Source organism: Vicugna pacos, chromosome 12 (genome assembly GCF_048564905.1).
Source record: "Vicugna pacos chromosome 12, VicPac4, whole genome shotgun sequence".
Taxonomy (NCBI): Eukaryota; Metazoa; Chordata; class Mammalia; order Artiodactyla; family Camelidae; genus Vicugna; species Vicugna pacos.
Window position 1 is genome coordinate 7,553,312 of NC_132998.1, and position 14,581 is coordinate 7,567,892.

The 14,581-nt window shown below is 39.1% G+C and overlaps 1 protein-coding gene, 1 non-coding gene and 1 pseudogene across 2 annotated transcripts; 1 reads left to right on the plus strand and 2 right to left on the minus strand.

Annotated features, from left to right (window-relative positions):
* Window positions 1-34: 34 nt before the first annotated feature.
* On the minus strand, window positions 35-1,277 carry LOC140700071 (apolipoprotein F-like). The gene is given in 3 exon segments (XM_072972656.1): window positions 35-919; window positions 921-955; window positions 1,193-1,277. Coding segments are annotated over 3 exon segments (1,005 nt in total).
* Window positions 1,278-2,080: 803 nt separating this feature from the next.
* LOC140700366 (apolipoprotein F-like) lies at window positions 2,081-2,715 on the minus strand (annotated as a pseudogene).
* Window positions 2,716-4,213: 1,498 nt separating this feature from the next.
* TRNAA-GGC (transfer RNA alanine (anticodon GGC)) lies at window positions 4,214-4,286 on the plus strand. Its single transcript has one exon. It is a non-coding gene; the product is annotated as a tRNA-Ala (tRNA).
* The last annotated feature ends 10,295 nt before the right edge of the window (window positions 4,287-14,581 follow it).

The window sequence follows — 14,581 nt, forward strand, 5'->3', positions numbered from 1 at the left end:
CCTTCTTTTATACCCCAAGATTCCCATACCCAGGTTATAAGCCATAGCCCTTGAATAAGTTCCAACTCCAGAAAGGTGCTGAACTGACTAGTTCTGATACGAAAGGGACCATGGTAGTTGTTTCTTCCAGGTCACTCGCAACTAAGGTGTCCCCCAAGACCTCTTTGCTGGTCTCGGGTGGAGGGGTGTTTGCCTCTTTCTCACTGTAATACTGGATCAGCTGTTGAACCCCAAACTTCACTGCAGGTTTAAGTGCAATACCGATCAGTAGTCCCTTGGGCCCACCCATGGCCATCAGAAGATCATAACCCAGATCTATGACCCCATCTTGGCCTCGTTCCTTGGCCTTGTCCAGGCAGTTCTGAGCAGCATAATACAATGCTGTGCCCAGGTTGTAGAAGGTTCCCACTACCTGCAACTGCTGGACTGTATTGTAGACACCCTGTTCCTGCTCCTGTTCAGAGTCCTTGACAGAGATGGCTCGTCGGGCCCTCTGTGGGCCTGGTTGCTCCCTGGCCAACAGCTGCAGAGCAGAGGCCAGGGCATCCACTGACACTCTCCTTCCTGTGCTTCTGCTTTTCTCGAGCTCTTGAAGATGTCTCATGAGGATCTGGGTAGCATTTACACCCACCTGGCGATAGAGCTGAAGCTGCAGGACCTGTACCTCAGCCTGACAGCCCGCTTCCTCCAGGGCGATCATCAGTGGCAGGCTTACCAGAAACTTGGGTAGAGGGGCCATGTGGGTGAAGCCAGGCAGGGACTTTGGGAGCAGCATTTGGCAAGACAAGCGGTCTGAGGAAGGTGGCCAGGATCCCAAGGATGAGGGAAGATGCATCAAGACATTTGTCTGGTTTTCATATGAAATGGCATCCACAGCGTGCAGGTAGTAGCAAAGAAGTAGCTCAATCAGCATCATGATTGAGTCTGAGGCCACGCATGTCTGGAACAGAGTGAGCTGGAGAGGGGAGAAACCAGAAACATACAAATCATGTCCCTAAGGGCTGTGGTCTGAAAGGAGCCCAGGACTCAGGGCACATCTCATCTGTTACCTCCAAACTTCTGTTCTTTTCAGGTATAGGCCTAAGAAACAGGAAATGCAACCCAATTGTTCCCACTTGGCCTTCTCAATCTTCAGGTCATCAGGGTTTTCCTCTGCCTTACTTGCACCCATTTGTAGGGGACCCCAAATTACCATACAGTCCAGCGATTAAGAATTGAGACTGCCTTGGTAGGTTTGGTAGCTCCTCGATCCTGTTCTGCCTACTCCTCTGTTCCATGAAGAAAGTCGATATTTGTTTTCTCCTATCACCAGTAAGAGATGTAATCTTTGCAAATATTTGCCCATTTGTGCTGGCTTCTCAAACCTCATCCCCTTGTCACACTCAACCTCAATACCTAAAACCCTGTTCTTTGGCATTTCCTATAATTCCCTGCCACATTCCTACTCTAGTCCATGATAGGAGCAAGGAGACAGAATCAGAACAGATTAGATGTCTTTCATGATCTTTTATTTTATTTCTCTTTTCAGTTTAAAAATTAAATTATCAAGCTATAGTGTCAAGTTGGGGATTTAGCACGGGGTAGATGAATGAAAAAGAAGTTAAAATATTTCTTATGCTTATTACATGCCCAGCATAGGATAACTGAAATAAAGAAAGGAAAAAAGGGAAAATGGAATGAGAAATAAGGACTGAGAGCTACTAAGTAGAGAGGGGCAAGGTTAATACCAGTCACCTGTGTGTTTTAGCACTGGGATGAAATAAAGAACATGCATCTGTCCTAAGTGGTGTCCAACATTCTGCCTACTTACTGTGCTCCATCCTCGAACAGAGTCGTGGGAAATCAGACTTGTCACCTAGGTGACATTGAATATCTGAAGTAAATAATCTGGACAAATTCCTGAAACAATTTCCCCCTAAAACACTTCAGAATTACTGTGGAACATTTGATAAATTATACTGTAATCATCTATAGACACTGAGAGGCCCATAACGTGGAGGTGTCTTCAGCCTTTGCTTAATTCTTCAACATGTTTCCAAGACTCATATCTGCAGTTCTAGGGGTTGTTGATAGCAATGCTTTAAATTGTATCATCAGCTAGCAACATGGAAACTGTTTGCTTCTCAGCAAATTCAACCACCATCTGAGCTAACAGGTAGACCAGCCACTCCAGTGGGTGTACTCACCATCATTAACACACTCCTCAGGGTGAGTGGCTGAGTTTTGGATTTATCCAAGCTTCTCTGCAGGTCCCCCAAAGGTCCCTCAGAATGACTATAGTAATGCCAGTCCCTTCCTCCTCATCGTGCTTTTTACTCTCACGGATGAGGGTTTCAGTGGTGTCCTTTCCTCCCATCTTAACAAGCTGAAGCTGCAGAAGGTGGGCCTCAGTTGGGCAGCCAACCTCCTCCAGGACCACCTCCAGAGCTAAGCTGGATAGGTACTCAGGCAGAGGGGCTAAGGAGGAGGCCATGCCCAAAAGATCCTGGCAGGTCTTGGGATCTGGGAGAGGGATCTGGTTGGAGAGCCTGTTCAGAGCATGCCCAGTTTCTGTGAAAGACAGCTGGAAGTTCAAGGCTCCTTTCTGGCCATTTCTTGGAAAGGCAGCCACCAGAGACAGGAAAACACAGCAAAGGAGCAGCACAGCCTGGGCCATGGTGGGTCAGCAGAACAGCCCCGCTGGAAAGAAGCAGTGCTCAGGCTGGGAAGCGGGGAGAGGCCTGGGATGAAGAGACACCAAGACTGGTCAGAGCTAGGAAGTGTCAGGCCTTGGAAATTTCAGTTACTCTGGACATACTTCACTCACACTCTTAAAGGCCATGAGAGATCCTCAACTGTTTTGAGGAAGAAACAAGCCAGAGGAACAAAAAAGTCCAAACATCTCCCTTGCTTTGGTATCTTCATGACTGGGATGACTTTTTTGAATTTTTTTAATTGCTCTTTCTCCCTTACCCCAGCCAGAATCACGAGGAAGCCAGAACGCTGACAATGTCCAAAACAGTGAAGGACATAGCATTTGCAAATATTTATACATCTCTTCTAGGTCCAGACTTTGTCCTCCTCACCTTTGGCCCATAATGACAAATAGGCCTTTCCCCTTTTGGCCCTGCTAGTCCTGCCCCATATCCTTGTTGTCCTAAGGTTTTACCCTGGACCTATACATGAGATGAGGAAAAGTTCCTCTGTATCTTCTGAAGGGGAGAATGGATAAGGCAGAAAGGCTGATGATCTCTGGTAAGAGACCTCCAAAACACTCCACAAGTTCTTTTTCAAAAAGATACATTGAGTGGAGGCCAGGAAAACTGAAAAGACTGGTAAGTTAAATGAAATCAGTGCAACTCTTATTTCTCACTTTTCTAATTCCAATGCAAACCATAAATGAAACATGTTCATCAGCTAGGTAGTAACACTTTCCAAATCTAACCAAAACTCCAAACATTTGGTTTCATTTGGGGTCTAGCAGTAACTACAGTCCAAAAATTAGGGGAAGAAGATATTGGATGCCTTCTGAAACTGGTACAGATTCCTACATAGCATTATGGCAGAAAGTTTCTTTGGTGCTGTCACTCACTTCTGACAGACAGCCAGAGAAAACAGGCCAGAGGTGGGGCGGGGGCTCAGAGTCCTTTCCTCTATTTATTTCACTTCTCAGTTCTCAGAAGTGGCCCTTGACAACCAAGAGCAGACAGAAGAAAGAAGAGGAGGAGATCTGTAAGGACACACTTCCAAAACTGGAAGTAGCAGGAGCTAGGTGCAAAGGGGTTCAGCCCTACTGAAGTGACCAGACACTAAATCCCTGGGGAATCCCAAGGACTCTACAGTTTCTGTGTAGCAGCGTAACAAAGGGTAAATATTTAACCCTTTCTCCTAGAATCTACCAAAAAGCAAGAATATCTACGCTTACCACTTTATCACCATTGTACTGGAAGTCTTAAGTAGTGTAATGAGGAAATAATAAAAAAATTAATGGCATAAAAGTAGAAAAGAAGAATCAGAACTGTATTTATTTAAAAACAACATAATTGTTTATGTAGGAAATCCTAAAGAGCCAAAATTTTTAAAAAACTACAAGAACTAATAAGTGAATTTAGGAAGGTGACAGGATAAGATATTAATATAAAAATATTTCTGTGTTCTAGGAGCATATATTGAAAAGTTAACTTAGAAAAACAATTCAATTAAAATGCTGTTAAAGAACACATAAAATTCGGGGGGAGGGTGTAGCTCAGTGGTAGAGCACGTGCTTGGCATGCACGAGATCCTGGGTTCAATCCCCAGTACCTCCATTAAAAAAAAATAAATGAAGTAAATAAATAAATAAATCTAATTATCTCCCCCCAAAATTAAAAAAAAAAAGCAAGGAAAGATAAAAAACAAAACAAAAAACCACACAAAATTCCTAAAAGAAGGAACAAGACAAAGATTCTTACTCTTGCCACTTCTATTTAACATTGTACTGGAGGGTTTAGCCAGAGTGACTTAGCAAGACAATGAAATAAAAGACATCCAGATTAGAAAGGAAGAAATAAACTATCTCAGTTTGCAGATAACATGATATTGCGTATAGAAAACTCTCAAAGAGTCCACACAAAAAATTATTAAAATAAGTGAGTTCAGCAAAGTTGTAGAATACAAGATCAATATACAAAATCAATTACATTTATATACATTTGCAGTGAATACTCTGAGAATTAAATTTACAAGATAGTTTCATTTCTGATAGCATCAAAAAGAATAAAATACTTAGGGATAAATTTAACAAAAGAAGTATAAAACTTGTGCACTGAAAACTACAAACAATTATCAAAAATGATTAAAGAAGACTAAAGACTGAAGGACAAACTGAACCTAAAGCTAGCATAAGGAAGGAAATGATAAAGATTAGAGCAGGATAAATAAAACAGAGAATAGAAAAGCAATAGATAAAATCAATAAATCCAAAATTGATTCTTTTTTTTCCAAAATTGATTCTTTAAAAAAAAATCGACAAAATTGACAAAACTTCAACTACATTGACTTAAAAAAAAAGAGAGAGAGAAACTCAAATTACTAACATCAGTAATAAAAGTGGGATGCATAGCAAAGGAAACCATTAACAAAATGAAGATACAACCTACTGGATGAGAGACAATACTTGCAATCTATACATTTGATAAGGGGACAATATCCAAAATAAGTAAGGAACTCATACAATGCAATAGCAAACAAACAAACAAACAATCTGATTTAAAAATGGGCTGGGGATCTGAATAGATATTATTCCAAAGAAAACATAGAGATGGCCAACAGGTACAAGAAAAGGTGCTCAGTATCACTAGTCATCAGAGAAGTGCAAATTGAAACCACAATGAGACATCACCTCACACCTTTTAGAATGGTTATTATCAAAAAGACTAGAAATAACAAGTGTTGGCAAGGATGTGGAGAAAAGGGAACCCTTGTGCGCTGCTGGTGGGAACGTAAATTGGTGCAGCCGTCATGGAAAATAGTATGGAGGCTCTTCAAAAAATTAAAAATAGAACTACTATATGATGCAACAGTTTCACTTCTGGGCATTTATCCAAAGAAAATGAAACCACTAACTTGAAAAGGTATATGCACCCCCATGCTCATTGCAGTTCTATTATTTACAAGAGAAGCTTCCTAAGTGTCCATCAATGAATAGATAGATAAAGAAACTGTGCTGTGTATGTGTATGTGTGTGTGTGTGTATATATATATATACGCACAGTAGAATATTCAGGCATAAAAAGAATAAAATCTTGCTGTTTGTGACAACATGGATGGACCTTGAGGGCATTACACTAAGTGAAATAAGTCAGACAGAGAAAGACAAATATTTTATGATCTCACTTATATCATAAGTGGAATGTGGAATCTTAAAAACAAAAACTGAACTCATAGATACAAAGAACAGATTGGTGATTGCCAGAAGCAGATGGTGGGCAGTGGGCAAAATGGATAGAGGAGGTCAAAAGCACAAACTTCCACTTATAAAATAAATAAGTCCTGCGGATGGAATGTACAGCATGGTATCTATACTGTATAATAATAATTGTTATTATTAATTAGTATAATCAATAATACTCTATGGTATATTTGAAAATTACCAAAATAGTAGATCTTAAAAGTTCTCATCACAAGGAAAACATGGTATCATTGTGTGCCAACGGTTGTTAAATAGACTTATTGTGGTGATCATTTCACATTGTATACAAATATTGAATCATTATGTTGTACACCTCAAACTAATATAAAGTTATATGTCAATTATATCTCAATTTAAAAAGAAATGAAAGTGGGAATGTTATTACTGGTTTTGCAGAAACAAAAATGATTTTAAGCGAGTACAATGAATAGGTGTATGCCAATAAGTTGGGTAATCCAGATGAAACAGACAAATTCCTAGAACCATACAAGATACCAAGACTGAATCATGAAGTGACAGAAAATCTGAATGGACCTACAATTAGTAAGGTGACTGAATCAGTAAAAAAAACTTCTCAATAAAGGAAAGCCCTGGACCAAATGGCTTTATTGGTGCATTCTACCAAACATTTAAAGAAGAGTTAATACTAATCCTCCTCAGACTCTTCCAAAATAAGAGGAGGGAACATTTATAACTAACTCTAGGAGACCAGCATTACCCTGATATCAAAGCCAGACAAGGACATTACAAGAAAAGAAAGCCACAGACCTATATCGCTTGAGAATATTAATGCAAAACATTTACAAACTGAATTTGGTAGCATATTAAAAGTATTACACACCATTTATTTATTTATAGAATATAGATGTGGCTCAATATATGAAAATCAACCAGTGTAATTCATCACATTAACAGAATAAAGGAGAAAAAAATACTTGATCATCTCAATTGATGCAGAAAGGCATTTCACATCAACAAACTAGAAATAGAAAAAACTAAGTATCTCAATAATAACAGCCATATATGAAAAACCCATAGCTAACATCATGTTCAATGACAAAAGACTGAAAGCTTTTCCTCTAAGATCAGGAACAAGACAAAGACGCTTGTTTTCAACATGGTATTGAAAGTTCTAGCCAGAGCAATTTGACAAGAAAAAGAAAAAAGGACATCCAAGCAAAATTATCTCTGTTTGCAGAAGATATGATCATATATGTAGAAAACCCTAAATATTCGAGCACACACACACACTTGTTAGAATTAATAAACAAATTAAGAAAAGTTGCGGGATCAACAAAATCAACACCCCAAATTAGTTGCATTTCTATACACTAACAATGGAAAATCTGAAAAAGAAATTAAAAAACCAATTTTTTTACAACAGCATCAAAAAGAATAAAATAATTAGGAATAAACTTAACCAAGGAGGCCAAAGACTTGTGCAATGAAAGTTACAAAACATTGCTGAAAGAAATTAAAGAAAGCATATATAACGGGAAAGACATCAAGCCCATGGACTGGAAGACTTACTATTCTTAAGATGTCATTACAACCCAAAGAGACTAAAAAATTTGATGCACTCCTTGCCAAAATCCTAGTGGTTTTTTTTCCCCCCCAAAATAGAAAAACCAAACTAAAATTCACATGGAATTTCAAGAGACATAAATAGCCAAAACAATCTTGAAAAAGAAAACAGAATTGAAGGACTTGTTTCCTGATTTCAAAATTTATTACAAAACTACCTTAATGGAAAGAGTGTGCTATTGTCTTAATGACAAGTACCTCATAGGAGCTATTCTGCAAGGCCAATTAAAGCCACACTTGTATGCTTTTGCTACGGTGAGAGAATTCCTTTTCTTAAAAATGAAGATATCAAGTAGGACACACAACTCAACAAGGTTTGTCTCCCAAGAGAATATGCTTGGGCAAGTATTTTCTGAAAGTAATTCTAGTTTTGCCCTAACTCAGATATGTGGATAAGAAATTATGCTTAATATATCAGGAACTTATAAAAATCAATGAGAAAAACAAAAAACTTTAATTAAAGAAAAGAAAATTTGCAAAAAAAAAAAACCTAAACAAAACCCAGTGTGATATTGGCATAAAGATAAACACATAGACCAATGAAATAGAATAGAGAACCCAGAAGTAAATCTTTGTGGATATAGTTAAATGATTTTTTTATGAGGGTGTTGAAACCACTCAATGGAGCATATGGTGCTGGGACAACTGGATATCCACATGCAAAAGAATAAAGTTTGACCCTTCTCTTATACCAAATATGAAATATAACTCAAAAAGGATCAAATACTTAAACAAAAGAGCTAAAACTAAAATTCTTAGAGGAAAACATAGGAGGAAGCTTCGTGACATTGCATTTGGCAGTGAGTTCTCAAATGTGACACTAAAAACACAGGCAACAAAAGAAATAATAAATAAATTGGATTTCATTAAAAACTCAAATTAAAATTAATTAATTTTTATACTTTTGTGCATCAAAAGACACTAACAACAGAGTGAAAAATAATCCACAGAATGGGAGAAAATATTTTCATATCATATAGTTGACAAGTGGCTAATATCCAGAATATATAAAGAACTCCTACAACTTGACAACAACAAACAAACAATCCAATTTAAAAATGAGCAAGTGACTTGAAAAGACATTTCTCCCACAAAGACATACAAATGGCCAATGAGCACATGAAAAGATGCTCAACATTACCAAACACTAGGAAAATGTTAATCAAAACCACAGTGAAATACCAGTTCACACAACCTCAATGTCCCTCACAGATGAATGAATAAACAAAATATGGTATATACATAGCGATGGAATATTATTCAGCCTTAAAAAGGAAGGAAATTTGAACACTACATAACATAGATGAAACTTGAGGACATAATGGTAAATGAAGTCAGCCAGACACAAATAGACAAATATTATATGATTCCACTTACATGAAGTACCTACAGAGGACAGTGGGGAATGGGGAGTTAGTGTTAATGGGTACAGAATTTCAACTTGAAAAGATAATGAAAAAGTTCTGGTTATGGACATGGTAACAGTGTACAACAGTGTGAATGTACTTAATGTCACTAGATTGTACACTTACATTGGTTAAAGTGGTAAATTTTATGTTATGTATATTTTACCACAATAAAAAGCATTAACCATAAAATTAAAAATCAGTAAATTGGACTTCAAAATTAAAGCTTCTGCTGCTGTGAAAATTGAGAGGCAAGGCATAGTCCAAAGGAAAATACTTGTAAATATATGTCTGACAAAGGATTTCTAACACATATGATATGTGTGTGAAATTTATATCAGGGATAAACAGCCTATATCCATGGATGTGGAACCTGGAATATGGAGGCTCAACTGTACTGTGACATTTATGTAAGAGACTTGAGCATCTGCAAATTTTGGTATGGGTGGAGGGTCCTGGAAACAATCCCCCTCGGATACTGAAGGAGGACCATATGCCACTATAATTTATATCAGTGGTATGATACATACAATATGCATATAGACACACAATATTAAATAAGCAAGCAACTCTGTTTTATAAATGGACAAAAGACTTGAACAGACACTTCACAAGAGAGGAGGAAACAATGGCCAAAAGATGTGCAATAAGTCATCAAAGAAATGTAAATTAATACCATTAGAAGATACTCACTAGGATGGCTAAAACTAGAAAGACATAATGTCAAGTGTGTTGATGAGAATCAGCTAGAACTTTCATACATTGGTACAATCACTTTGGAAAACTGGCAATTTCTTATAAGGTTAAATATATACACACCTTATTGCCTAGCAGTTTTTCTTCTTAATATTTACCCAAAAGAAATGATAACACACGTCCCATAAAAGACAAGTATGTTCATAGCATATTTATCTATAATAGCCCCAAATTGGAAACTATCCAAATATCCACTAACAGGCACATGAATTTTAAAAACAACCACCATACATTTACAAACTGATACATTATTCAGCATTAAAAAGCTATAATTTACTGATATACACACAAGGACACTGATAAATCATAGACTGCTGAGCAGAAGTCAAACTCGAGAGAAGACATATTCTGTGATTCCATGTGTATGAAATTACAGAGAGGCAACACTAAACTGCACGGATAGAAATTAGTCCAGTGTTTGTATGTGGGGAGAGAGTCATGAGAGATGAGGGCGGGGAGTGGAATTAACTGGGAAAATTTCAAAGTGAAGGACATGCTCTGTATCTTGATTGATGTGGTAATTTATCTATGTATCTGTCTTTGTGTGTGCTTGTTTTTGTGTGTGTCAAAGTGCTTCGAACTGTACATTTAAAATCTGCCTATTTTATTACAGGTATCTCTCTTTTTTTCCCTCTTTCAAATGGAGGTAATGGGAATAGAACCAAGTACCTCGTGCAGGCTCAGCATGCACCCTACCAACTGAGCTCTACCCCCATCCCCTGTTTTATTATAAGTAAAATATACCTCAGCCAAAAAATTGACAGAAGTGATTTCTGAGTTATCAGATTTGAAGGACTGTTTTTTCTTTTAAGTTGGCTAATTTTTTTGCAATGTGAATGTATTACATTTACAACCAGAAAAAAAACAAAGCAATTCTTTTCATTTTAACAAAGAGATGAATGGCTCAACTAACAACAAAAATGTGTATATCCTTTGGCCCACAAATTCCACTTCTGGAAATTTATTTCCAGAAATTAAGAATGAGTCCAGGATGGGGGGATGGGGGACTAGGTTAAGGGTTCACAGGCTTCAAGCTAGTATGAACAATAAAGTCTGAGTTTTGCTTAAAAATGTATGTGCATATACAGTTACAAAAAATTCTATAAGGATAGTTGGACATCTAAATATTAATAAACTACGCCTCTGAAGTGGGTAGGTAGCATTAAAAAGGAAGAAATCAGATTATCAGATTGTGGGTTAAATCATCACTCCCACTGAACCAAACACTGGACTCTGAGTTTTCTGGGGAGTGAGAATGAGGCTCCAGAGAGGCCTTGGAGTCGGGTAGCAGAGCAGGGATCATTACAAGGAGGAGAGAGACATGGATCAGTACCCCCCAGTGGCTATAGGGTAGTGGATCTCAAAGTGTGATCCCAGAGCCACCAGCCTCAGCATTGCCTGGGAACTTAGAAGTGCAAACTCTTGGGCCCTATCCCAGGCCTGTTAAATCAGATACTCAGAATAAGCTCAACAATTTGGGGTTTACCAATCCCTACAGGTGATTCTCATGTGCACTCAAATTTGACAACAGCTATTACACTATTATAGGTTACAAAGCACAGGTGGCAGTGGGGCTGTGCTAAGGGTAGGGTGGAGGTGCTTCTGACCACTTACTTCTCCAGCTGGCCCAAAAATATATTTGTTAATTGCATAAATTATTGAATGGATGCTAAAGATCTAAAAGTGAGTAAGGCAGGATCCTTGCCCTCTAGAAGCTCACACTTTAGGGGGAGAAGTAACAGTTGTGCTATAGGGTTGGTGCTATAGCAGTGCAATGAACAGAGCCCAGCTGCCACATTTTCTCCATAGGTTCAAAGGGTAACAGGGACCACTTTTCAAAAGAAGTGACCATTGAGCTGACTCTTGAAGGTAGAGATTTATCAGGAAGACAACTGCGATGTGTGTGTGTGTGTGTATGTGTGTGTGTCTGTGTATGTGTGTGATTGGAACCTTCCAGTAGAGGGACTGGCATAACCAGCAATTTAGAAACATGAAAAAAGCCTGCTTTTGGAGAAGGGAAAGTAGCCCAAGATGAGGATGACTCCAGTGTAAATTAGGTGTGTGGGTGGCATGGCCCTGAGGCCGCTGAGGTATGTTTTAGAAAAGATGACAAGGACATTGCAATGAGGAGGAAAAGATCTAGAGTAGTCAAATTCACAGAAAGTAGAAGGGTGGTTGCTGGGGCTGAGGGGTGGTAGAAAAGGGGAGTTGTTGTTTAATGGGTAGATTTGCAATTTTATACGATGAAAAGGTTCTGGAAACGGGCTGCACAACAATGTGAATAGCTAATACAACTGAACTGTACACTTAGAAATGGTTAAGATGGTAAATTTTATGTTATGTGTTTTTTACCACAATTTAAAAAAACTAAACTAAAAAAAGAGAAGTGAGAAAATTATTTTCTTCAGTTATAAGAGGTTCTTTTTGGAGGAGGGGAATGAAGAAGAAAAATTTTTCAGATTGAGTGGACTCACAGGATACCAGAAAATAGTTGAAAAAAGATCCATACTTAATGTGTCAGTCTGTGAGAACTCCATAACAAAATACCATAGACTGAGTGGTTTAAACAAAAGGAATTTATTTCTCACTGTCTGGAGGCTAGAAGTCCAAGATCACAGAATTGGCAGGTTTAGTTAGTCCTGAGATATCTCTCCTTGGCTTGCAGATGGCTGCCTTCTGGCTGTGCCTTCACATGGCCTTTCCTCTGCGTGTATGCATTCCTGCTGTCTCTTCCACTTCTTATGACACCAGTCCCATTGGATTACGGTCCCACTCTTATGATCTCATTTAACCTTAACTACCTCTTTAAAGGCCCCCTCCCCAAATGTAGTCACACTGTGGGGTAGGGTTTCAACGTATGAATTTTGAGGGGGATACAATTCAGTCTGTAACACCTAGAGACCTTGTCCTGTAATACCAAGAATTAAAACTATGAATAATAACTTAAAACATGGAAAGAAACAGATTCAGTTTTTCAGTCGCACTACTGACATTTCAGGTGCCCAATGGACATATGGGGCTTGCATCCACCATACTGGACAGCACAGATACAGAACATTTCCATCATCCTTCAAAGTTCTGTTGGATAGCAATGGTCTAGAAATTGTGCAAGAAGTCATAAAACTCCTAAGGTTGTAATTGGCTTTAATTCACCCCCAGGTCCCTCTTCCCTTCCTTAATCAGAGGATCATCCTCATTCAAACCACCTGGAATTTCAGCGAAGACTGTTAAGATTTATGTCACCTCTGATTTTCAATGCATGGATTAGCACATCGAAGAAAGATCTCTTGGGCTATGCAGCATTCTTGCTGCTGGGGCCATCGGATCTTTGTTTGGGAAACCTAGACTTATTACAGTACACAGAACCTAATAGAATAAAGAAAGCATATATGTGATTTAAGGAGTCACACAATTTTATTATGAAGGAAAACTTTTTTTTTGAGGTAAGAGGGTTCTCCTCACTAGCATGGATAATGACAGAGTGACATACTCATAGTTGAATATTTCATTCCATATCTGAGGATTAGGACAAAGGAGTTGGTGATAATTTTTAATTCACTTTAATTTCTTCTGTGTGTAACCCCTTTATTTATACAAAGTGTAAGATTCCTAGGAACAGTGTCCTTGAATAAGGCCCACAATGAGTAGGAGCTGAGTTCACTTCTTCAGGACCCTTGTCCTCTGATGTCATGGTTGTTGTCTGTCACCCCTGGGCAATTAACATCTGTGGTGCCTCCCAACCCCTCCTCCTCAGTCTCTGACAGAGGGGTATTTGCCTCTTTCTCATAGTAATACTGGATCAGCTGCTGAACCCCAGCCTTCACTGCAGGTTTAAGCACAGAACTCACCAGTAACCCCTGGGCCCCAGACAACCTTAGCGTGATCATCAGAAGGCTGCAGCTCAGGTCTATGGCCCCATCTCAGCCTCACTCCTTAGTCTACTAAAGTAGTTCTAAGCAGCAGAGTACTGGGTGGGAAGGGATAGACTGGGATTTCAAAATTGTAGAAAAGATAAACAAGATTATACTGTATAGCACAGGGAAACATACACAAAATGTTATGGAAGCTCACAGAGAAAAAAATGTGACAATGAGTGTGTATATGTACATGTATGACTGAAAAATTGTGCTGAACACTGGAATTCGACACAACATTGTAAAATGATTATAAATCAATAAAAAATGTTAAAAAAAAAAAAAGCAGCAGAGTACAAAGCTGTGCCTGACTTTGCAGCACATTCCCACTGCTGGCAACAGCTGGACCACACTGCTCTTGCTCATACTAACATTCTAGGGTAGAGAAGGCATATCTTTCTTTCCTGTATCCCTGTATTAGGCAGGTTCCCTGCCTACTAGCTGCAGAACAGAGACCAGAGAATCCCCTGCGAAGCCCATCTCTGTGCTGCTGTCCGTGTGGCACCTGGTACTGCTTTCATATTCTCTGGCTGTAAAGATGAAGCTTCAGGGTCTAGGAATCAGGCTGGTGATCAGCCTGCTCCAGAGACGTGCTTGGTGGAGGACAAAGTGGGTGAGGCCAGGCAAGGGCTTTGGGAGCAGAATCTGGCAAAACCAAGAGCCTGCAGAGGGTGGCCAGATCCCCAGAGAGGAGGGAAAAGGCACCAAGGTCTTTTTCTGGGTGCCACATGAAGAGACAACCACAAGGTACAGCAGGAGGCAGTAAAGGAGCAGGTCATGATGGGTCTCGGTGAAGCCTAGCTGGATCGGACTACGCTAGACTGGAAGACAACACTTAAACTGTTTCCCTTGGGCTGTGGTCTGAAGGAGCCCAGGGTTCAGTCAGAGGACATCTTACCCAACAACCCCCAGCCTCTCTTTGTTTTAAGTTTGGGGCCTGGAATGAGGAATGGGACCTTATTTCTCTTCTTGGTCTCCCCATCCAGATCACC